Source organism: Pelodiscus sinensis, chromosome 6 (genome assembly GCF_049634645.1).
Source record: "Pelodiscus sinensis isolate JC-2024 chromosome 6, ASM4963464v1, whole genome shotgun sequence".
Taxonomy (NCBI): Eukaryota; Metazoa; Chordata; order Testudines; family Trionychidae; genus Pelodiscus; species Pelodiscus sinensis.
The window spans coordinates 79145154-79170307 of NC_134716.1; the positions used below are offsets into that span (position 1 = coordinate 79145154).

Consider the following 25154-nt stretch of genomic DNA (forward strand, 5'->3'; position numbering starts at 1 on the left):
AACTAGAGCTGGCCCTGCCTTTGCCAGGCCCAGATCCTGCAAAAAACTGCAGCTCATACTTAACTTTACACAAATGTGTTGGCCCATAAGCCAGGTCTTAAATCTGTAATGCAAATGAACTTGGCTCTCTCAGACAGAAAAAGATTAATCGTTTAACTATGCCAACTAACCCTTACATTTACGGCTCCCCAACCTGAAAAATAAAAGCAAGCAAACCAAAAAAATCTGGAAAAGGTGTATTTACTCTTTTTAGAAATCATCCAGAGAAAAATCAGCAAAGCATTACACAAATGATTATTTTTAAAACAATAGGTCAATGTCTCACCAGAAAGAACAAATATTTTGACAATATTCAATGTTATAAAAATGAACAATATCAATTTACAACCATTTTACTCCCAAAGCCAAAAATACATCTCAGAGTGCATACTGAAGTTATGTTCCTGCTACAAAGGTGGACTTTGAGAGCTTTATGGAACAGCCAGAAATTAAACTTTTACAGGTGTTTTCCGTCACAAGGCACAATTTCTAAACTCATTCTTTTAAAATAAACACCTCAATACTGTGGGGGAATAGTCCAATTCCTGGACTGTGCTTTGTGCATCTTGGGAAAGGGGGTAATGGTGGAGTGGGAAGGCAAAGTACAAGGTGGCTTTAAGCCACCACCTGATCCCCAGAGTAACCAAAGATTGCTGGGAGTGTAAAGATCTCCTGGCCTGGCACTCTTTCCCCAGAAACACCCCCGACACAAGAGATGGTGGCACAGGAGCCTCGGGCTTCAAGGCCTCACCAGAGTGACACACATCAATCTAAAGATCAGTTCCAAGGACTGAATGTCTGGAGTGAAAGATTTTGACAACTGATGTGATTATACAGATGAGCTAGAATATCTCTCTATATACAATGGTTTCAGCTCAATGTGTAATTAAACTGAATGGTTTAACACCCAGTGTTGAACAGGAATGTTGTTCTAGTGGTTTCCTCAGCAAAAACAGAATAAAAAGCCTAGTTAGATGTCATCAAAGAGGTCCTCCGGCTCAGCTGTATTTTTCTGAGTTTCTAGTGATGACATCTCTGACGGGCGCTTGCCTGAGGTCATTGATGGGGCAGGATCAAGTCTGGAAATGTAAAGAAAAGAAATTCATTTGAGAAATTTAGCTACATAATTAAAAAATCAGATGCAAACACATGAAGGGAAGTTAATCCTTTAATAGTTATTCTAAGACTTTTTGTTAAGACACTGCTTAGGAAGAATATGTCCTTTGAATGTATCCTTTGTAAGACATACTAGTTACTTGCTGAAATGTCAAAACAGGGAGATGAAATATAATCTTATAATTATTTAATCTCTAATTGCTTTTCTATTTAATTTGTCATGTCTTTAAAGACATTGAAAATTACAAACCTTGCCTCCCCCCAACCTGCAGAGCCAACATGAAGAATTCGATAGAGTCAAGAAAGGACAAAAATGTAGAGGCAGTGCAGTATTCATCTCATTTCCATGATAGCAGGAATGGCTAGCCATAGATCTCTCTCACAGAATGATTTAGAATTAATTGCTGCCTTCTCATTCTCCTGATGTTTGAATTGTGCCTGTGTCCAAAATGTTGGCATTTCGGCATAACTTCCAAGTCGCTGGCTTCTACTTGTGTGCATTCCATATTTCAAGTTTTATGTCAGTATATATACTCTTACATTATTCTAGTCTACATAGTTTCTTATACTGCCTTCATCATCATAGTACGTGAGCAGCTTTGCAGTTCATTCTCTGTCAACCTCTCCCAGGCTATGTCTACACTACAGATAAGATGGAAGCAGCTGCAGTCAATCTTCTGGGGTTCAAATTAACTGGGCTAGTGAAGACACACTAATTTGAACTGAGAGGGTGCCCCCATTAATGCCAGTAGTCCTGCTTCTATGAGGAGTAAGGGAAGTCGAAGGGAGAGTGTATTCCCTTTGACTTCCTGCAGTGCAGATGGCACCAAAATCTGAGTTAAAATACTTCGACTTAAGCTATGCAATTAACGTAGCTGAAGTTGTGTATCTTAATTCGAACTTATCCCCTAGTGTAGCCCAGGGGCTAGAGAAACAACTGTGTGTACAGAATGGTGTTTTGTTTGAACTATTGTTTTCTTTGGTTATTTTTAAATGTACACACTGCTATACATGTATGGTAGAGGAGACAAGCTCAAAGAATTTCACTTTGCATTTGCAATGGAAGGTGGTTAGGTTTGTGAAGGTCTTTACTTGTTGTGGGAGTTTATTTCTGGCCTGAGACTAGTTCCCTGTGGAAATTCTTCCACACAGATGAATTTTATCCTTAAAGTAGAAAGTTTCATTGTACATAAGGAGCAGAATTACTGACCACAGCCTTCATTCCAGGATTTCAGGAAAATGTTTAGATAACCTCGGCCTACATTATTGAGTGCCTTGAAGATAAGGACCAAAATCTTCAACTGCACTTGATAGTCCACAGGAAATCAGCATAGAGATGGAGGACAGCCTTGATGTGCTTGTGCTAACTGATGTTGCTGAGGAGACATGCTGCAGAGATCTGTATGTGGAGTTTCCTAAATGCTGTTGGCTTCATGCCCCAATATATTTTATTGCTGTAGTAAAGCCAGGAGGTGACAAATGTGTAAGTAACTGAGGCCAAATCATCATCTGCCAAGATTGTGAGAAAGTCTTCTAGCCAACTAAAGATGGCATAAAGCATTAAATGCTGTTATGTGGAAGCTTAATGTCAGCAAATACTCCAATCACTCCTAAATTACAGCCTAATTTGACCAATTGTGGGTAGCCAAAGGAGATTAAACCATGGCTCTAAGCTCTTCAAAATACAACTTAAACCAGATATTCTTCATCCATGAGCTGACCTCATCCAGGCATTAGGGCATTTTGATGGTAGAAGTCTGGTTGTATGTAGTGAAGGATAAGCAGAGCTGTGTGTCAACAGAAGTCTACTAACTGTAGAATAAGGGCACCAAAATCTGGCCCTTAGCTCATAATCTCTGGCCAGCAGGATCAATATCAATTTATTATGTCAGATTTATTCAGATACCAAATGTTCAATAGCAGTCATCCAATGAGTCCTTATTTTTCTTTATGTACATTGAAATATTCAAGTTTTGTTGTTGAAAATTCACTGTCCCTTCAACACTGGGTTAGTTTATACTGTTATAGCACTAAGTCTAGAATAGGCTTGCATACATATCGCATATGAATCCCTACCATCAACTATCTACACCTACTTTAAAAATTAATTTAAAAACTACAAGCTTGAAAATAGGCCTTCAATGTTAACAAATGCAACAGTCATTTTATGCTCCATATGTAAACTAATCGTTTTAGACATTAAACAAACTCGGACTTATAAATCCCTTCTAGAAATCTACAGTCTACAGCAAAGAAAAGTGGTAGGAATTAGATAAAACAAGAGATTGTAGGATGAAGAGCCTAGTTACTGATTAACTTTAACTTAATGGTGTGACTGACGCCTCTATGTTTTGTAACCGTTAAACTGATGAAATCATAATACCAGGTCTGTGAAGCTAAATTTGTAAACTGAAAGCATTAGACATACAGAGGAAATATACTTCTTATAAGTGTGTTGCATATGCACAACAGAAATTTTGGCTTTAAAACTCTGATATTCATATATGCAGTCAGATGATGCTGTGCAGATGAGGACTGGCCATGCCGCAATACACAATCTAAGGTGTATACTTAAAAAATCTGAGCAATAATATGGATTGGTTTCTTCTAAATTCAAGCATGGAGAGATTCTAACAAACAGTAGCTCATCCAATGCACTAAATGCCCCAGTAATAACCATGGGGGTGAAATGAGACAATCATTACACTCTCGAATAAACTGACACAGAACACGAATAAAAGACAAAAACACCTTATCGTCTTCAGGTGAACATTTTTTCACAAAGTGATCATTCTATATCTGACCTTGTCCTACAAGGAAACCTGCACAAGACCTTCAAAAGGCAAGCCTGGGAGCCTAAATTCAGAACTTTGCTAGACACTGAAAATCAAAGACTTAGAGACACTAGATTTATGGATTATTATAACAATCTAAAACCCACTGTCTTCTCCTCCACCATTGTTCTCCCTATGATTGGGTAGACATTAACTAGCCACTTCACCTCTAATGATCACTTGAAATATATGTAACTACTGATGCTAAACATCTGTTTCATATTGTATTTAGCTGTGACACTCTGCGTATGTTTCTCGCAACTGAAGAAGAGCTCTGTGTAGCTGGAAGGCTTGTCTCTCTCATGAACAAAAGTTGGTCCAGTGAAAGACAGAACCTTATCCACCTTGACTCTCTAATATTCTGGGACCAACACAACTAGGATAACATTGCAAAGAGTAACTAAGTCAAATTTCAGTATATAGGTGTGGATTTATTTAGGGATTAGGCACTATATTTACAACCTTAGATAATGTGGGACCTTTCTGTCCACATGAAGTCCTGCTGAAGTCATTGGGGTCCTGAACTAGGCACAGTAGTCCTCAAGTGGGGTGCAGACTGCAGGTTTCATAGAGACTGGGCACCTGTTGGAGGTCTTTTTGAAGACTTGTCTTTTGAGAAGCTTAAACGCCATTAACAAAGCTAGAAAACTGCTGACTCAGTAAGATGATTTCATATTTCCTGACATTAAATTCAAACAGGAGGCCAGATTTACAGCAGGCATAAATCAGCAGAACTCTGAACAACACTGAAGCTCTATTGATTTACACGAGCTGAAGTCTGGGCCCACAATTAGGAAAAAAGTAGTTTGAATTACTGGATTTTTTTTCACACAGCTGAGGATGAACCACAAGAAAGAGAAGACACAGATGCTCTACAGCACTTGACACAGTGGTATAGCACTGCACAGAAGTATGGTACAATTACATTGTATAATCTATTGAAAAGAGCATTTCCTTCTAAATAATGGGATTCAATAAATACCATTTATTGCAAGTGACTTAACTATTCCTTTGTTCACACAGACCCCCGGAGGAGATCCCTGCAACACAATTCCTACAGGAACACTCAGCCAGTTTTGTAAGCTCTCTGAAGAAAGCTGAAACAGAAAAACATTTTTTGTGTGATTGCTGCAAATGCCATTATGAAGATGAACTTCCAGTGGCAAGGGATTAAATATTTTTACTTGCATGGGAATAGAATCAGACCAAAGGCTGCCAAACTGGTACAACAGCCAATCTTAACATATCATTTGCATATGCTGGGAACATGCAAAGTACTTGCACTTAGCCATGTTGGTTTATCCACCCACCAGGCTATGTTGATACTTCTCCTGATGGTTTTGCTCTGGCTGCCAACATGGGTTTTGAACCAATAAATACTGTATATGTTAATATTTTTAAATGTTTTCCCTAGAAAATGTAATCAGTTTTGGGGATATATGTGTGTTCTTGAATCCTTATGTTATGTTTTCAACTTTTACTTAGGTTATTGTCTTCACTACTTAATGTCAAGAGGTGCATTTGCTGGGAGATTTTTTTCCCTTTCCTCAACATGTGGGGTTGTCTCTCAGACTGGGGCTGAAATCTTCAATTTCAAAGGTTTGGGCATGCCTTTTCTTTTGTGTGTGTATTGATGCATAACACTTTTGCATAACATTTTGTTTTTATAGCCTATTAACAACATAAGAAAATAATAATATTAGAGGAATATCTGATTTAATATATACTTTATTTGGAGTCATTATAAAAAGTAGGTGGCAGTAGTAGCCCACAAACAGAAAATCAGTATTCATTTTAATATTAAAGTTTAAACAAAGGTATGACATCTCAAACAGTAAAAAAAAAAAAAAAAAAAAAAAAAAAAAATAGCCACATTGCATCTAACAGAAGTTTGGAGCAGAATTTGTGTTACAGAGGCAACATTTAAGAGGCAAACTAATTCACTGATTTATCAACAGTCCGATATCTTATTGGTATTAATGGGTGCTTCATAGATGGTCCCACATGGAAAAAATTGTCATTAATAAGGAAGGAAGATTAGGAAGGGAGCTTAGAGTAAAAGCATAGGTAAAAGCTTCCCAGCCCTTATGATTATATCTAAGATCCTCAGCGTATAATGATAGTCTTCCCTTAGTGTAAGCTCTTAGTGAAAGAAAACAGAGGCATCATATTAACTGCCTGGGGTTATTTCAAAAAGAGAGAAATTCAAAAGTGACAAGGAAACAAAGGCAATGTGATGAGGGGAGGGGAAAACCTCTTAAATAAATAAATGCATCAAGAGTGCTATTCATAGCAGTTTTTTTCACAGCTGAATTTAAAAAGTATAAAGTAGATAAAATGGAGTTTCCATCTGATTTAATATGATCAGCTGTTCTCCTGGGTATGGGTTCCAAGGGTTATAAGGCGTAAGTCAAGTGGTGTGTTTTTAAGAAAAACCTCTCAAGAACATGGTTTAGGTTTTGGAGCACTAATGATTTCAGCACACTTCCAAGCAGTCATTTTCCAGATTTTGTCTGTTCTGGTATTTGTTCCTGGAAGGAGAGTGAAAGCTAAGCAATAAATTTCCAATTGACCATATAAAGTGAAAACCTCTCCTAGAGTCCTGAGAAGCTTACTGGCTGAAACCAACAGCCCCAGAAATTACCGTTGATGAGCTTCCCCCTCAACATGTGTCAGAAAAAAAACTGAACATTAATTCTGTGGAGTTCTGTAGACTTGGATGTAATTTCATCAGTTCAGGGAAAGGATGAAGGAACAAAGTTGGAAAAAAGCCCCTTTGTGGAAATTGTAGAATGATTAATGCATTAGTTAAGGCATATGACATTTAAGTTTTAAATAAGATGTTGAAAGCCAAATAATTGATCTCTGATTAACTTTTATCATGAAAAAGATGTAAAAAAAGTGTACTTGGGTATAGAAAACATACCAAGCTGTTTTATTTAAACATGGATAATCTCTAATTCAATGCAACTTTAAAATGACATTTTAAATGCTTGATATAGCTTTCTTTTCATTCTCTCCAGTGTAAATCAGGAGTACCGCCATTGAGACACATTAGTCTAAAACTAATGTGAGAGGAGAATAGTCCCTATATCTAGCTACCTTAGTATCTGTAACACATCCATGATTGTAACATTGAGGGGACAGTCACTCTTAGTAGTGACAAATCACTGGCAAATTTAATTTAAACTGCGGAGGGATGGGGGTACACCCATTATAAGCAGGTTTTTCAGTGGACAATTCAAATAGTGTTGTGGGTTCACTGAACACCAGCATTCAGATTGTGTCCAGGTTGAATACAGCTACCCAGGTAAGAGGTTCTACTCCCCAGGACCTAGCCAGCAGAGCTGTGATAGCACGGGAAAGGGGAGAAGAGTATGCTATGCTCAAGAAAGGGCTATAGCAAAATACTCGCACCCCAAGGAATTATCTATCCATCTACCTCTTGGAGCACTTCCTGGAAAGAGCGCATCTGCACATCACCCCATACTTAGTGCACTAAGATAATACTCCATGTACTCCCAGCTAGGGTTAGCAGAACAGATTATGATGAACTTGTTGAGATACATGGTTAATGAACAATATATTCAAGGCAGAAACCACAAATCTAATGTTCAAGGAGGGACTCAATGTCTCTTAATCAACCTCAGCCTTTGGCTACAAGCCAGATTGCATCTGCATTCATCATAACCACTATGGAAAGCATGACAGACATGGACAAGTTTCCCAACAAATAAAACCTAAGTCAAGCCCTTGCATGAGCCACTGTTAGTTGCATGGAATGGGGAACTATCAGTGCAGGAGCTACCTTTCAATTATGCACATAGAATGAACTTTCTATAACTATCCTTGTAAAAAGGGGCAGGATGATTTGAAAATTACTTCAAAATAATAAAAACTGACCTGCTGGTTGCTGCTGCAACTAACTGGTGTATCCATTACACTAAAAGGACACAGAAATACCTTAGTTTGGGTCAAGATTGGCTCATATAACATTAATAAGAAGCTATTTCATACTTTACTCTAAAAACATTATAAATGTGTTAAGAACTCTAGGCGGAAGCATTATTAATTGCAGCTTAGACAACTTCACCTAGATGAACGCTGGTGCTTAATAAAAAGACTGGATCTTGCTTAATGGCAAGATTCCCAAGGACTTCATTGGTCCTTACTCAACATAAACTACAAATTAATAAATATCACAGGGGGGAAAGAAATATGTTCATGGATCTGACCAAACACACTTATAGATTACTTACTGATAAAGGCTTGCTTTAAAAATTAAGCACTAGCTATAACAAATAAAAAGTGGACCTTTTATAAAACGAGTGAATTATAAATTAATCAGACTAAACTTTAAAAGCCATTTTATTTGATTGGCCCCTACTTGATTTCTTATCAGATCTGCGTTGATAAACTAATAATAAAGGCCAAATTCTAGTCTAAAATTCCGCCATGATGTAGAGAAGGAGCAGTACAGCCTGGGCAGACATGGCACCTGGAAACCCTGAGACAGGGCAGACACAATCCCCTGGAGCAACTGTGCAGCTTCTGTGCTGCTGCCCAACAATTTGCTGTGCTTGGCAGAATGTATGACCCTGCCTCACTGGGCACTGAGAGGTGGTGCCAGAGAGACTATGAATAGATACAGTACTGGTGGCTAGATTTCCACCTGGCCAATTCAAAAATCAGCCATGGAGACACTAAAAGGAAGCACAGTTTGGAGTGCTATTGAATTGTGCAGCAGTGGGAAGCCACCTAAGCTATGCTACTGAATATCTGGATTTGGTGCTGATGCAGCCTTTACTGTAGACATTTAATGCCTTATTATCACAGCTCATCTACTTACTGGCACAGATAACGTTAGATTGAAATTAACTATTTAAGAGAGAGATCATGGAGTCATTGTGGATGGTTCTCTGAAAACATCTACTCAATGTGCAGTAGCAGTCAAAAAAGCAAACAGAATGTTAAGAATCATTAAAAAAAGGATAGGGAATAAGACAGAGAATATCTTATTGCCTCTATATATACCATGGTATGCCCACATCTGGAATACTGTGTACAGATGTGGTCGCCTCATCTCAAAAAAGATATACAGGCAGTCCCCGAGTTACGCGGATCCGACTTATGCTTTTCTCACCCCGGAGGACGGGAGTAGCGGTACGCCCAGATGCGCCGCAGTCCGCTGCCCCCGTCCTCCGGGGCGAGAAAAGCTGCTCCCCATCTCCCTGGTCTGCAGGGAGATGGGGAGCAAAGCCTTGGAGCACGGCCGCAGCGGGACAGCCCGGGCGCGCTTGAGCGGTCCCCCTGCGGGCGTGCTCCAAGGCTTTGCTCCCCGTCTCCCAAACAGCAGACCAGGGAGATGGGGAGCAAAGCCTCAGAGCACGCCCGCAGTGGGACAGCCCAAGCGCGCCTGGGCTGTCCCGCTGCGGGCGTGCTCCAAGACTTTGCTCCCCATCTCCCTGCAGACCGGGGAGACGGGGAGCAAAGCCGCGGAGCACGACCGCAGCGGGACAGCCCAAGCACGCCTCGGCTGTCCCGCTGCGGGCACGCTCCAAGGCTTTGCTCCCCGTCTCCCTGGTCTGCTGGTCGGGAGACGGGGAGCAAAGCCTTGGAGCACGCCCACAGGTGGACAGCTCAAGCACGCCCGGGCGTGCTCCGCGGCTTTGCTCCCCGTCTCCCTTGTCTGCAGGGAGACGGGGAGCAAAGGCTTGGAGCACGCCAGCAGTGGGACAGCCACGGCGCGCCTGGACTGTCCCGCTGCCTGCGTGCTCTGCGGCTTTGCTCCGTGTCTCCCAGGTCAGCAGACCAGGGAGACGGAGCAAAGCCGTGGAGGACTTGGGCGGTCCCGTCACCCCCGTCTCCCTGGTCTGCTGGGGGGGGTGCAGCTAGTGCCCCCCCCAGCAGACCAGGCTTTTCTTGCCTACCCCTGGGGTAGAGCATCTGGGGGCTGCCGGGTTGCTCCAGTAGCGCCGAGGAGCCGCACTACTGGAGCAACCCAGCAGCACCCCAGCTGCTCTGCCCCAGGCATCCCCAAGTCAGCCGCTGCTGAAACTGACCAGCGGCTGACTACAGGAAGCCCGAGGCAGAGTTGTTCTGCCCCAGGCTTCCTGGAATCAGCCGCTGATCAGTTTCAGCAGCAGCTGACTTGGAGACGCCTGGGTTTCTTAAGTTGAATCTGTATGTAAGTCAGAACTGGCGTCCAGATTCAGCCGCGGTTGAAACTGATCAGTTTCAGCAGCGGCTGATGCCAGTTCCGACTTACATACAGATTCAACTTAAGAACAAACCTACATTCCCTATCTTGTACGTAACCCGGGGACTGCCTGTATTGGCATTGGAAAAAGTTCAGAAAAGGGCAACAAAATGATTAGGGGTTTGGAACAGGTCCCATATGAAGACAGAATCATTAATGATTTAGATAATGACAGAGAGAGTAAAGTGATAACATTTGCAAATGATACTGAGCTGGGAGAGATTGTAAGTGGTTTGGTGGATAAGATTATAGTGAAAAATGACCTGGACAAACTAGAGAAATGGTCTGAGGTAAAAAGTATGACATTCAATAAGGATAAATGCAAAGTACTCCACTTAAGAAAGGCACAATCAGTTTTATGCATACAAAATGGGAAATGACTATCTAGGAAGGAGTACTGCAGAAAGAGATTCAAGGGTCATAGTGGAGCACAAGCTAAATATGAGTCAACAGTGTGACACTATTGCAAAAAAAAGCAAAAAAAGAATTGATCCTTCAGATTCTTTAATTCCTTGGCGATCAGCAACTATAGTTACTTACCGCCCAACATGGACTGACTTTTTTTTTTGCAAGCTTCAGCATGGTGTTCTAAAAGACGTTTTGTCTGGACAAGCACGTTAAGGAAGAAGGCAGCAGCACACATCTATGCAACTGGGACTTTATTAGGAGACTGCAGATGTCAATCAAAGTAGAATAATCAGAGTGCACATGTGAACCAGATGCTGCCTATGTAAAATAATCCAGGGTGTTATACAGATGAATCATTGAAAACGTAATTACACATCAGTCTTAGGTTATTAGTATCAAGGCCACTTATTTGAAACCCATCTGGTTTCATCCACTCTGCAGTACTAAGAAACAGGAAGAGAGGAACTGACATTTTTCAAGTACAAGCTCCTCATTTCATGCCTTCACTTTCTTTCTCTGAAGGACAAATAAGTAACAATTGTATGTTCACAATCCTCCTTCTCAGAGGTAGTCCCCGTCTGCTGTCTTTCATTAGTTAAGATTGTGTCAATGTTTATATTATGAACCCTGTTTTTGCAGAAATCTATATCGTTACAGAAAAAGAAGTATTCCAAGCTAAACATGACACTCAAGGTCTTGACCCTGGGATGAACTTTGATGCAGAAAAAAACCACAAAGCTCAGGTCAGATATATATTAACACAGGTACCTAACAGAATTACTATTTCAGAAGCTTTTTTTTTTCTTAAAGTACTACTATAAATAAGAATGGGTATTGAAAAAATAAATTTGGAACAGCTTTTTGTACAGCATGATTAGGCTGGGAAAATACAGAATGGGATTTGTAAAAAGCAGTTCTTGGTTGACCTCTCTATTGTCAATGAATCAACCTATTTAGGAGAGCAAAGTTAAGCCAGTGCTTATGCATTTCAGAAAAAAAAAAAATCACACCTAGAGTTAGATTTCAGTGGTGGTTCTTGCGCATCAGCATTGAGGACTCAGCCCCAGATCTTCAAAAGGTATTCAGGAACCTAACTTCCATTGAAACCCATGTCAGTTGGACCCCCCCTAAATACCGTAGAGGATTTGAGCCTCTGCCCAGTGAGGGGCTTAGAGTTCCCATCTCCTAGTTATTTTCCTGGCAGCTAATGGTGCTTAGCAGCTCCTTCAGTGCTCCTTCAGTTTTGAAAACCCCTACGGTTTTTTCAAAAAAAAGGTTTTACTACTATTAACTATTTGAGGCTTAAACATTTAAATAAACAAGCAGTTACAACTTACATATTTCCTGCCTACTGGTTAAATACTATAGATCTTAGAAGTTGCATTTGGGCCTCATCCAATGTGCTTTGAAGTCAGTGGGAGACTTTTTCATTGACTTCATTAGGCTTTCGATGCTAAGTACATGAGACCCTCTCAAAGCTCAGGAGGTTGTTGGTGGAGTCATAGATGCTGGAAATAGGGCTGGTGGGGGTGCAGCAAAAAAACCTCCAGATTTGAAGTGGTTTCCATCATACAGAGGGTTTACGGTTTTTCAGTGGCTTTCAGCAACCTCACTAATAAAAATTGTTCTAGAATCAATGAGAGAAGTGTATTTTTTATCTATGCTTACAGAACACACTTTGTTTTTTGAAATGACTGCAAATATTGACAAGAGAGTGCTGTGAAACTGCTCAAAAAGCAACTGTCATATACATCAGGGAGATTTTTATCTTTTTAATTGACTGTTAAAAATCAATCAATCAAACCAACTTTTTCTTGCACTGTTAAGGCTGTGACATAAACCAGAAGCAAGGAAATTCAGAGTTAAACCCAGGACACTGTATTTAACTCACCCTATCTGGTGAAATTTAAGGGTGATATTTTAGTGTTTATTTGAGTGTACTTGCTTCTGCTTTACTATGTTAGAAACAATAACTATATGCATATGAACATACCAAACCAGTCAACATAAAAAGTAATAAAATACACTGATGTGTACCAAGGAGGGAGAATATAATCTCCACAACTTCGAAGGTTGTAGTCTTTGTCTGGTTCAGTGAGAAAAAGGGTAATAACTCCTTTAAGGATCTGCCCTTCCCAGGGCCAGCTGGAAAAGGTGGAAGGCATCACCTGGTTTGGAGGTAGGCCAGTGAGGTTCAGATAAGCCATTGGTCCTGTTCTCTGTGGATGGTATATAAACTCTGAACCCTCCTTTCATGCCCGGTTTAGAAATCAAAAAATAATTGGGTATCAATAAGTAAAACTTCAAATCGCAAAATTGAGACACAAGGTCCAAATTTAGTGTAAAACCCCAAATTGGGAAATCTTGAGATTATTTAATAAGCGACAAGAGCTTTAATACTAATTTACAATCTAGATCTGCACTTCACACTGTAAGAAAAATTCTAATTTTAATAGTATATACTGGTAATTGTAATAAGATATTCAGGTAAAAACAGTAACAGTTCTTCTGAAATCTGGTGGGAACTGATGAAAGCAATTAAGGAGGGGGCTTGGAACTGTCAAGTGTCAAGCTTATTGTAATTCTTTTGAGTTTACATTTTTTCACACACACTGAAGAGAGAGAGTTCAGGCCATTTTCTGAAGAGAATGCTTCTGAGTATGACCAAGAGAAATTTAATTGTGCAATCCAGAAACACCATATAATGCACCAATAAAATTATACTCCAGTCCTTCAGGAAAAAAAAAAACATACTGTGAATATCTTTGATGGGAAATATATGAGACTGGTTAATTATACTGATCCAAAAGATATTTTTACAGCAAGAGCATGAAAATTAATTCTTCAGTCTGATGAACCCCACTTTAAAAAAAAAAATTGTTTGTTTTTCTAAGCTGAAGGAATGTTCCATTTTCAAAGAAACAATGAAATAAAAACATTAAAAAAGAGTCATTGGGTTCTGCCTAAATACTGTCATTTATGTACAGAATAGATTTTAGCTCAAGGAAACTTTACAGCTGAATTGCCACGTTAGAACTGAGCAGTACTATAAAGCACACAAGATGTCTCAAGATCCTTTGGAACATGAGCCAAATGACCAACTAGCAGCCCAACAATTACCAAAGCCAGAAATTCATCAGTTATATGCTGATACGACATTGAGAGTATATCAAATATGAACAAACCTGTATTTATGATTTACTATTTTGCTGCAACATTGAATAGAAATTTTAAAATATTTTAATTATTTTTTTATTTGTACAGATTACACCAAGTCAATCTTTGTTTTCTTTATTCAATTAATGCATTTATTTTTAAAGTACGGTGAAGTATATGGTCATGAAAAGTGCCAAACTGTAAGGATGGGAGACCTAGTCTAATTCCTTTATTTATCATCAACAGAACAGGTACAACATGGGCAGCAGTTGTGACACTGGTCACCTGTCAAAGTACCTGATCCAAAGCCCACCGAAGTCAGTGGTAGTTTTTCTACTGATTAAGTATTATGGAGATGATCCAATGTATGCTACATAGGGACCAAACCTGTTTGATCTCTGTTCAGTCTACAGTCTCTCAACAGAGGCTGCCCACAAGGATGCTAATTAATACAGTGTTTTCTGAGATGTAGATAACTATCTAGCAGGATCTAAAATGATATAACTTATTTCACATATGCCACCAAACAGATATCAGACAGCAAATACTTTCTGGCACTGATGAGCTGGGCTGGATTTGAAAGGGTGGCCTAGAGGCGAAAGGCTCCATATCCCAATACCTTTATTTTTCTCTTCTACCTGTTGAATTGCGATAGGAAAGGGGAAACTGCATGAACTTTGAAGAAAGCAGCAATAAACAGAATAGAACTAGGACACCAAAGTACTTTCCAAAGTCCTGAATGTTCAAGAAATATAAGATTTTACTTGTATTGGATCTGATACACACCAGGCCATTTATTCCCAAACTATGGTCCATAGATCACTTGCAAGTGGTCTGTCATAGGCAGGCCAATGACGTACATGCTCCTTGTTCTTTCCTAAAACTTCTAGGCTACATTGAAGGAAACTAGAATACATTAAATACTTTCCTAATATTTTTCCAGGTAGAGTTGTTCTTACCACAGGGATATTTGCTACAGTTGCAGACAAAGAAGAGAAGGGGTCAATCAGTCTAGTAAAAATAGTACACTCTATGGAGAAGTTTGCAAATCTTTGCAACAAGTTCTTTTTGCTCTTTAGAGAGTGCAGAATGGTCTTGTTATTAAGGTAGAGAACTGGGACTCAGTAAAGCCGGGTTCTTTCCCCAGTTCTGCCACAGAATTCCCATGTGGCCTTAGGCAAGTCACCTTAATGTTCCCGTGCCTCGTTTCCACATTGGTAAAACAACCATGATACCAGTTCATTATTTAATTGGACGACAGCCCTATGAACACAGTAGTGTTTAGGAAAATGTAGATTTATAGTGATGGGGCTATATAAGTACCTAGACAGCTACAGAGATGGCATAGATATGATAACAGTATTAGTAATGGCAGCAGGAAATAATATCTCAAGCATTTAAAGAGTGTTAATGTGCCTTCTAAACTGTTTATGTCACAACTGTTTGACTGGGACAAAGAAGACGTGTACAAATTATAAATAAATTAGCACAGTAGATCAAGCACAAATGCGACTTTCATAAAACTCACATTAATGGCTTTGGCTGGTGAAGCTGGCAGTATTTCTTTTCTTTTTTTAAACTTTCCCTGTTAGCCAAAATGGTGACAAAAAGAGTAAAGTGCTGATCTGCAGCCTCAGAGACAAGATGTTTAAGGGAATGAATTGAAATGAGGTTGCCAGACAGACTGAAGACACTAAATGCACTAAATAAATAAATAAATAAAAATCTGAGGGGTGCAGTCAGATCTTGATGCACGTGGATGTGATGCCTAAACCTACAGCAAAGGATGTTACTTATGGACTCTTTGTAATACAGACATTTCTTACTGTTTTAGAAGAAGTTATATTAGTAACCCCTTTTCCTACCATTAGTCAGTAAATTCAGTAGAAAGCAGAAGGAAATGGGTGAGCTGGGAGCCTGCAAAACACAGAGTAAAACTATTTAGTTTGGTCAGTAAAGTATGTTCTGATATTAAGGTGGGTAGAATACTTGTACTTCCAGACTAAATATGGTATTAAAATATTATCTTGCTTCTTTCAGGAAATGCAGGCCATTAGTCCAATGTTATGATTATTGAGTAGAAACAACCTGAAAAGACTTAGGATATGTCTATACTATGAGATAAGAACTGAAGTTGCGAATCTGCATTTGACATGTTAATTGCATACCTCAAGTTGAAGTACTTCAGCTCGACTTTTGGTGCTGTCCACACTACAAGAAGTTGAAGGGAGAACATTTTCCCTTTGACTTCCCATATTCCTCATGGAAGCAGGACTACCAGCATCAACTGGCATGCCCCCCTCTGTTCGAATCAGCGTGTCTTCATTAGAATTTGAACCCTGGAAGATTGACAGTGGAAGTTTCGATCTTCTCTATGGTGTGGACATACCTCTTAGAGTATGTCTAGACTACAGGCTTTTGTCGACAGAAGTTTTGTCGACAGATACTGTCGACAAAGCTTCTGTCAACAAAGAGCATCTAGACTATATTCAGTTCGGTCGACAAAGCAAGCTGCTTTGTCGACATGGCAGGGTAGACGCAAAGGACAGTTTAGATGCAATAACGCCTTCTGTCGACAGAACTCTGTCGACAAAAGGGGTTATTCCTCGTAAAATGAGGTTTACCAGCATCGACAAAACTGCTGAGTTCTGTCGACGTTATGTCGACAGAACTCAGCGGTAGTGTAGATGCAGGTTTAGTTTTGTCGACAAAAGTCCACTTTTGTCGACAAAACCCTGTAGTCTAGACACACCCTTAGAGTCTGGATTGGGTGTTTATCAGAATCTCTCAAGCCCCCCAAAACTGGCAGAAAATCTAGCATGAGGAGATCTTCCTGTGAGATTTCCAGCCTTTAGAAGGAAGTGGCACTTTGATCTAAAACTGCATTTTGGAGTTTGATCTAAAGATGAACGGAGAAGAAGGGGAGTTCTCCACCTCTAATACTTATATGCCTATTTATTAAGGGTACAGCTACACAGCAATTAAACACCTGTGCCTCGCCAAGGGCACCAGAGTCAGGCTCGAGAAGCTCAGGCTGCAGGGCTATGGAACTCAATGTCAACATTCCTGCTCAGGCTGGAGTATGAGCTCTAGGACTCCATGAGGTAGGCTTTGACCTGAGTCTGAATGTCTACAAAGCAATTTTTAGCTCTGCAAGCACGAGTCAGCTGACCCAGGTCATTCACAGCTATGCTGTGGGCCTTTTATTCCAGTGCAGATGTACCCTAAGTGTCAACCACCAGATTTAAGCCTAAGGAAGAGTGATAGAACTTGGTTTATGGCGAAAGGAAGCAAGTTGCAAGCGACTGTTCCTGGGAATTACTCTTTAGAGAAAATATATAATTAAGTGGTTTGTTATGTGTCTTGTTGCTATTACAGGGCATGCATGTGTGTTTTTAATTATTGGTTAAAAAGAAGAAAACTGTAGTGAAAATGTCTCTGGTGAACAGCTGAGATCAATATATGGCTAAGGGCATGAATTAAAATCAGTAAAAGGATTAATGAAGTTTAAGAATCTTTAAATCAAGGACACAGGTGGCTCAAACTCACTGGAAAATACTGTCCTGCTTCACTGGTGCGAGTTCACTGATCTCGCCAAGCCTGAAATTTAACTTCTCCTTGACTCTCTATTGGCCACAGAGCAATGTAGAGTCTAATCTGATCCTGTGTTGCATGGTTGTGCTAATAGATGGGAAAAGACCAGTAGGACAAGATTTCAAGCTAGTATTTGAAATACATGGATGGAGGAGAGTGTGATGCCTCAGACTTTATCCCACAGCCTCAAGGATATTCATGGTGTGCCAGCTAGGGGACTGACCCATGTGGCAGATTCTTGTCCTAATGGATCATTAAAATAGACCTCACAATGTTTTCCCTAAAAGCACAGTGCCAACCCCCACTCCACGGAAAGAGACCTTCACTAAAAATAATCAAAATGTATGGAACTCCACCCCAGAGGACCATCTGAGGCAAAGAAGACACAAACAAATTTACATTTATGGAGTAGGTGGCAAATTGAGGGTTGACAACAGACATGGACAGATGTGACACTAAGGTGTGATATAAAGATGTTATTGAAATGTGCTTGGGACAGCCATATTGCACATGTGTTTGAGCCATGATTTACATGGCTTATCCCAATTAAACAGCAATAATACCTTAACCACTATGTCTCATTATGTATTTTGTTTTTTGTTTCTACCCCCGACCTCCAGCAATACAAATGAGACTCTGTTGACTTACACTGCCCAAAAATGGTAAGTACGTCAGGGCTAGAAGATGGCTGGCATTGATTCAGGGTGGATCCAAGCCAGTAAAGGCCAGTGACAGACAAGATACAGAATAGACAACCTTTGGTATCAGAAACCATAAGCATACACCAACAGAACCTTCAAGATGTGTTGCCACCCACCTCCTCCAACTGTGGACTCCCCTTTTCATAGAAATGTAGGTCTGGAAGGTACTTCAAGAGGTCATTTAGTCCAGCTTCCTGTTCTGAGATAGGAGCATTTATACCTACACTATCCCTGGTAATGTTCATCTAACCTATTTTTTAAAAACCTCCAATGATAGGGACTCTGCAACTTCCTTTGAAAGCCTATTCCAGGACTTAGGGTTCTACTTATAGTTAGAAAATTTTCCCTAATTCCCAACTTAAAGCTTCCTTGCTGCAGATTAGGCAAATTATTTCTTGCCCTACCTATAGTGGACATGGAGAACTATCGATCATTGTCCTCTTTATAACAGGCCTTAACTCGTCCTTGGTTTACTAAAGTTTGAGAACTGTTGTGTTTTCTTTTTTCAGTTATGCCCAGGTTTATTAATCTATTCTCACAGGTCAGATTTTCCAAAACTTTAGTAAATTTCACCAGAGCCACAGAAGGGATTGTTGCTGAGTTAATACGTCATGCTTTCTTTCTATTTTGTTTTGTCTAGTTGATCAAGTGTCAAGAGTGTCTCCTTGAAGATGCTGAAATGAATTAAACAAAAATAGTAAAACACAGAATTCCCAAAACGCATCTGTTGAAAAGATGGAGGAGTGTTCAGCATTCTGGGGAGTAAAATAACATAGATAAAAGTGTATAAAAGAATATACATTTAACAAAAATGAAAATGACAAGTGCTGTGTTAGGTCAAATTCTGTCCCCTGCCATGCAAACTCAGAGTAAAGTAGCCTTAAACTGATGATAAGAAAATAGAACGTTTCCACACTTTTTTTGCCTGGTTTCTAAGTAACTATACAGTTGTTCTCTGGTTGCTCTTGAAGTCCCTGGGCTGTAGTAGTGACTGCCTTCTGATATATACCAGCTGCACTTGTAGTCCAGTCAGGGTATACTTGTGGTACGTGGACCCGCTGTGCATGTCTCCTGTGCATTGCTTTAGTGAGAACTAGAGAGACAGCTGTGAAGCATGAAAGGTATACTCTAAAGCCCAACAATCGCTACTCTCCAAAATTGTCATCTATTGAAAATGTTGCAGAAGGATGAGTTCTCGCCAACCACTTCTGGAAAAATCAACTCTCAAATTACTTAGATGTGTAACCAGTAGGGAGCTGCCTAGATACAGATTTTACAAATATGTCAGCCAAATCAGAGATGCATAATATTCATTGCTTGGGACAGTAGCACACATATATCATACACATCATATTAATAAATATCCCCTCTTTTATTCCATGACCCAATACGTATGTCCTAGTGGGCTCTAATTTTGAAGTCTGCACACAAAAAAGCAAGAGCAACTAGACCCCTAACGTGAATACACAGTAATGGCAGTAATTGTACATGAAACTAAGCTATCATTTACACCTGTGTTTTTGAAAATATCCTCCCTTTTGCAAAATCAGGTCCATTGTGTCGAAACAGATACAACAATCAGCAGATAGATGATGTATCTGTGTGCAATAGGGAGTATGTGACATGTGGAAGATGGATGCTAGTATGTTTTCCAAATGCAAAAAATATAAGTGACAAATACCAAACCACAACTTTTAGGTAGATTCTCATGAGAGCAAGCCATTCTGTCTATAGCTTTGCAGATAGCCTTATTACTCTGCTATTTCCATTTCTGTCATACAGTTTAACCCATTAGAGCAGTATGAGGCATGTACATTTGATATGCTCTGGAGAGCTAATAATAAACTAGCAATTGACAGGTGGAGAATGTAAAGTTTTTCTGAAACATTTTCAGATTCAGAGCTAATGGTTTCAATACATCAATCCCACAATGTTAAAGGCTTCTGAAAACATCTTTTGGAGAAAGTACATAAATGAACAAGTTTGACTATTAAAAAAAACTAGTAGGATTGAAGGATCAAATGTCTCTCTCACTTTCTCTCCAAAGCTAATATTTAAACAAGGACTTTGATTCATACAGTAATGGTTTAACAGTTAAATCGCACTTTTTGAGCAATTAACAGTATCTCAATAATGTAAATGTTAAAATACTACTGAATATTTTTATTATAAAAATTCATTGAAGTATTATCTCAGGACTTAAATAGCTAGTTTTACAAAAGCCAAAGTACAGTATCTCAAGTTAGCTGTAAATATTACCCAGACTTAGCTTTACCACCATCTGATCTCATCCAACCTGAACTATAAACTATTTCTTGGTTTACTAGCCCTATGTAATATGACTTTAGCATGGTTGTGAGAGATATCCCATGTAAAAGAGCATATTGAAGGCATGCCTATTTCCTTAAGACTACAAACAGCCTCTCCTTGTACTGATGCCATTGTGAGAAAAGGAAGACCTTTGAGTAAAAGATTACCACTTTGATTGCTTTAAGAAAAAAAAAACACATTTTGGACCTCTCTACATGCCTATATTGAGTTAGGTATATATTATTCAAGATTAAGACTGAGGTAGATATTTTGCTCCTACATACTGAATATATACATTCCATAGCACAGGAAACCCTTAGTTTGAGTTAAGTCCTTAGTTTGAGTTAACGTTTGACTGCCATGTGTAGCTGCGGGCAGTTAGTTCGGACTAAGGGGATTTAAAAATGGCGCCCGGATGGGAAGATGCAAATAAAGCCCGGGATATTTAAATACGGGGCTTCATTTGCAACTTCGAATGCCTACATTAGCCTCCCTAGTTCGAAGTAGGGGGCTAGTGTAGACATACCCTCAGAAATGTAATCTCCACCTTCATGGTATCTGGAATTCAAAATCCTGAGCCCCTCCCCCCCCCTTTTTTTTAAACAGCCATGCTCTCCTCACATCCAAACACCATCACATGATTCACCAACATTAATTTATCAGCAAATAACAGAAAATGATTGATATTATGCAGATATCTACAAATTTTCCAGCCATCCTTCCTTCCTGCTTTTGATCCATACTCCTCTCTTCCTACTTCTCTTTATTCTGTCTTTCCCTTTCCACTTCTGTTACTTTCTTTTTCCTTTGCTATAGCCCCTTACTGTTGATGCAGAAACAGCTGAGCTAGGATTTCACGTTTTTCCTACTTAGTAACCTGCCAAAGCTTGTGAAAGCCCAGCATGAAGAAGCAGTTCAGTGGTCTAAAGTTCCTATTGCCTAATCAGTCCTTTCACCCTGGCCAGGAGGCAGCCGTGTCTCTGCTGTGGTTTTGTAAACAACATGAATTATATGGGTACAGTGTAATATCAATTACAGACGCAACTTTCAGTGCTGTGAATCAAATCCCAAAGAATACAAAGGATCAAAGGAGGATTGCATGTTGAAAATTCAATTGCTGTATTTTTGCTGGAACACAGTTTATTCCTCCTAAAATCTTTCCCATTAACACAATACTTATACAGTCTGAAGTCATTTAAACAAAACCCCACTTTGCAAATCAACATTTTAAAGGAAATCAGCCAAGTAATTAGACAAAGCATTTTCTCAGAGCATTCAAAAAGTTTTGTAAATATACTGTAACTTTTGACTCTGGAGCCTGAAGCTAAAACACTTTATAGACCAACAATATACTATATCGTTGGTTCTTGGTATTAAAGACTTTTGCAAGCGATTTTAGACTTAAATGAATGAAACAACTATGGAATCTGTTAGGAATTATAAAAGCATTGCAAATAATTTACTCATATGTAAATCTTACCCTTTAATTTCTTGTGTATTTGGCCATTGCCATTTAAAAATAAATAACATTTTTAAATAAACAAACCCCACCAACCAGGAAGATATAGGATTTAATTTAACCTGCAGAGTGAAATTTGAATTTAATAAGCCAGTTTAAGAATTGTATATAGCTTTCAGCCCCTCCATTTTGATTCTTATATTTTTCACTCAATGTCTTGTTGATTGAAAATCTGAATGTGCATTGTAAATATCACTGGAAGTAGATGAAGTACAAACTTGCCACGCTGTTGGAGCTAAGACTTAAACAGATGAATTTGCTGAGCTCTCTATTTTATTGAGCTACTTTCCTAGTTTTCACACAAACACAAAGGTTCAAAATTAAGACTAGAAATGAAAGCTTATTGGGTTTGCATTCCAATGAGGTTAACTCTCCAGGTCAGATTAAGGCAACTGGGGGTCCTATATGTACCATGAGATACATGAGTGTGAGTGTACACACACACCTGCATGCACACACGACCTGTGGCTCTGTGCATAAGCCATCTTCCCATCTTACAATGGTGGTAACAGAGGGTTCCTTTTTTGGAGGGGCAGGAGCAGTGGGGTCCCCCCCCACACACACATACACAGAGTCAGAGTGGATTTGCTTAGGTGGAAAGGCAGCTGCACTCTTCTCTTGTCATACACTGTTCTGCAGGACGGGAGTTGATGGGTCTCCCGGAGCAGTTGGTCTTAGGGATAACACCATATTTAAAGCATTCCCTTTTTCTGAGCTATTATTTCAGGCTCAGATGTGGGTCCCCATTTCAAGCTTTTCTCTGCAACCAGGAGGACAAGAAACTTACATTTTGTTTTTGTAAGTGAAAGCTGCATCTCTAATATAATTACCTAGCACCAGGAATTGGGATTTTGGGCATGTGCTGGGAGGGTGGGTGCTGCCCTCCACTCACAACAGAGTGGGGGAATTAAAGAGGCTAAGTGCCTATTCCCCCAAAACACAGCAGCTGGCAAGAAGGTGAGGCAGAGTGCCCCTCCCCCATACACACACAACCACATACACTTGCAGGGATAAGAAGTGTTCCTCACTGGCCCACAGAACAACCAGGGAGAATAGGAGAGACTGAACTAACCCTGACTCTGACCTCTATTATCAGAACATGCTGGGAGACTCCCCTTTTCAAAAAAGGGGGTTTTATATTGAAAAATAGATACATATACTAATAGCAGAGCTTCCTACAATCAGAGAACAGTGAGAAGAATCTTCAGGTCTACTGTAGGCTTTGCTGTATACATCTAATTTGCCTGCCTTGCTGGTGATGGGCAATATAGTAAACTGATAGATAAAAAAAGTCACAGAGGTCTCCTATAAGTCCTAAGGATGTTAAGAGGCAGTTAACTGACTAATCATTTAGTTGATATAACTTGTATCAACTACATTAGTCAATAAGGGAAGGCACTGTGTACTGGCTCCCACTGGTCCAGGAGCTATCCTTGCTGCTGCTCTACAGTTTAAATGTGGTAAGAGCTGGGTGCGTAGGCAGCCCAGCTCCTACTACATTTAAACTGCAGAGCCCGGCAGGGGTAGCTCCCGGGCCGGTGCAAGCCAAAACAGAGTGGGACCGCTGCAGCTCTGTATTTAAATGTAGTAAGAGCCACCCGACTCTTACTACATTTAAAATGCAGAGCTGCAGAGGTCCCGCCCCAGCACAAGATGGGACTGCTCAGTCCCTTCTCATGCCGGGTCCAGCAGCCCCTATTCACGGTGGCCAGGGCTGGCTGCAGACTGGGGCTGCTGCTAGAGCACCCTCTACATGCAGTGAGATTTCTTTTTTCTAATACCAACCCATCACTTCCTAGCTATGTCCTTTTTATTATGCTAAACCTTCTCCCTTCTTGGCGTTTATGCTGTTCAAATATTTCTAGACTATTATCAGGTTTCTCTTTTGTTGTCATTTAGCCAGGTTCTACATATTTAACTCTCTTAATCATTCCTTGTAAATCAGTCACTCCAACCTGTTAATCATTTTTGGTGCTCCTCTGTGAACTCATCAAAGTCCTGCTAATGAGATTCCATATGATGCCAAAGCCTCGGCTTATTCAGCCTACAGATGAATCAGTGTTTTTGCTATCACATCACATTCAAACTCATTTTTAATTTGCTGTGAGCTGCTGCCTCTAAGTCTCTTTTGGCATTACTGCTTTCCAATGTTTCTTCCACTCATGGAATATCCTATGAGGGAAGACTGAGAGAATTGGGTTTGTTTAGTTTGGGAAAGAGAAGACTAGAGGCAAGTACCTTTCAAGTACCTAAAAGGATGTTATAAGGAGGAGGGAGAAAAAATATTCTCCTTAACGTCTCACAATAGGACAAGAAGCAATGGGTTTAGATTGCAGCAAGAGAGGTTTAGGTTAGACATAAGGAAAAACTACCTGTCAGGTGATTAAGCACTGGAATAAACTGTCCTGGGAGGTTGTGGAATCTCTATCACTGAAAATATTTAAGAGCAGGTTTGATAAACATTTATCAAAGATCATATATATGGTGCTTGGTCCTGCTGTGAGTGCAGGGGACTGGACTTGATGATCTCTCAAGGTTCCTTCCAGTTCTATGATTCTATGATCTGAAGCTCAGATTACAGTATTTCCTCCCAATATATTTCAATGTAATTAATGTTTCTACAATGCTTCCAAGATAGAAAATACTATATAAATATTTAATATTATTCTTTGTAATATGAAGGATGTTCCACTAACCTAATCACATGAGTCTAACCTATAAAGACCTTGACTACGGAAGTTGATTGCCTACATACATTTTGAACTGGACAATTTGATAGGAAATGTTTATTTGTAGAGTATCTGTACACAAGGACTGGAGTATGCATTGCATTTATTTTGCAAACAAAATAAAAATGGAAATGATTCCATCATTGACTATATATGTATTTACCAAGAAGAGAAAGTTTTGATGGTTGTGCAGTAATTGAGAAAGAGCACAAAGAAATGTACGACACTTTTACTATATAAGTGTGTGCAAATGTGTGTGCCAAAAATCTAATTATCTGACTTCCAATGACTGGTAAAGGGTATTTTTCAATATTTAGTGAAATAACATCTTGTACACGCGTGTGTGGTATTAATAACTAGTCCAGTAAATGACATGGCAAAGTCTCAGCAACCAAAACCTTCCTTTCAACCCCCACCATTTTACTGATGTTCATTTAAATGCATTTGTTATTTAAATGCATGTTCTTCTAAGTGATTTATTCCACAAAG

At 39.6% G+C, this 25154-nt stretch overlaps 1 protein-coding gene across 4 annotated transcripts in view; it reads right to left on the reverse strand.

Annotated features, from left to right (window-relative positions):
* Window positions 1–224: 224 nt before the first annotated feature.
* Window positions 225–25154, reverse strand: part of XRCC4 (X-ray repair cross complementing 4) — a 274028-nt gene continuing 249098 nt past the window's right edge. For 3 of the 4 annotated variants that reach the window (XM_006124336.4, XM_075932197.1, XM_075932196.1), the window contains one exon: window positions 225–1118. In XM_006124336.4, coding sequence (XP_006124398.2) covers window positions 1010–1118 — 109 coding nt within the window. In that variant the 3' untranslated portion in view covers window positions 225–1009. Of the gene's footprint in view, window positions 1119–5040; window positions 5087–25154 lie in introns of those variants that run through there. The other variant, XM_025185287.2, reaches the window with a different exon arrangement.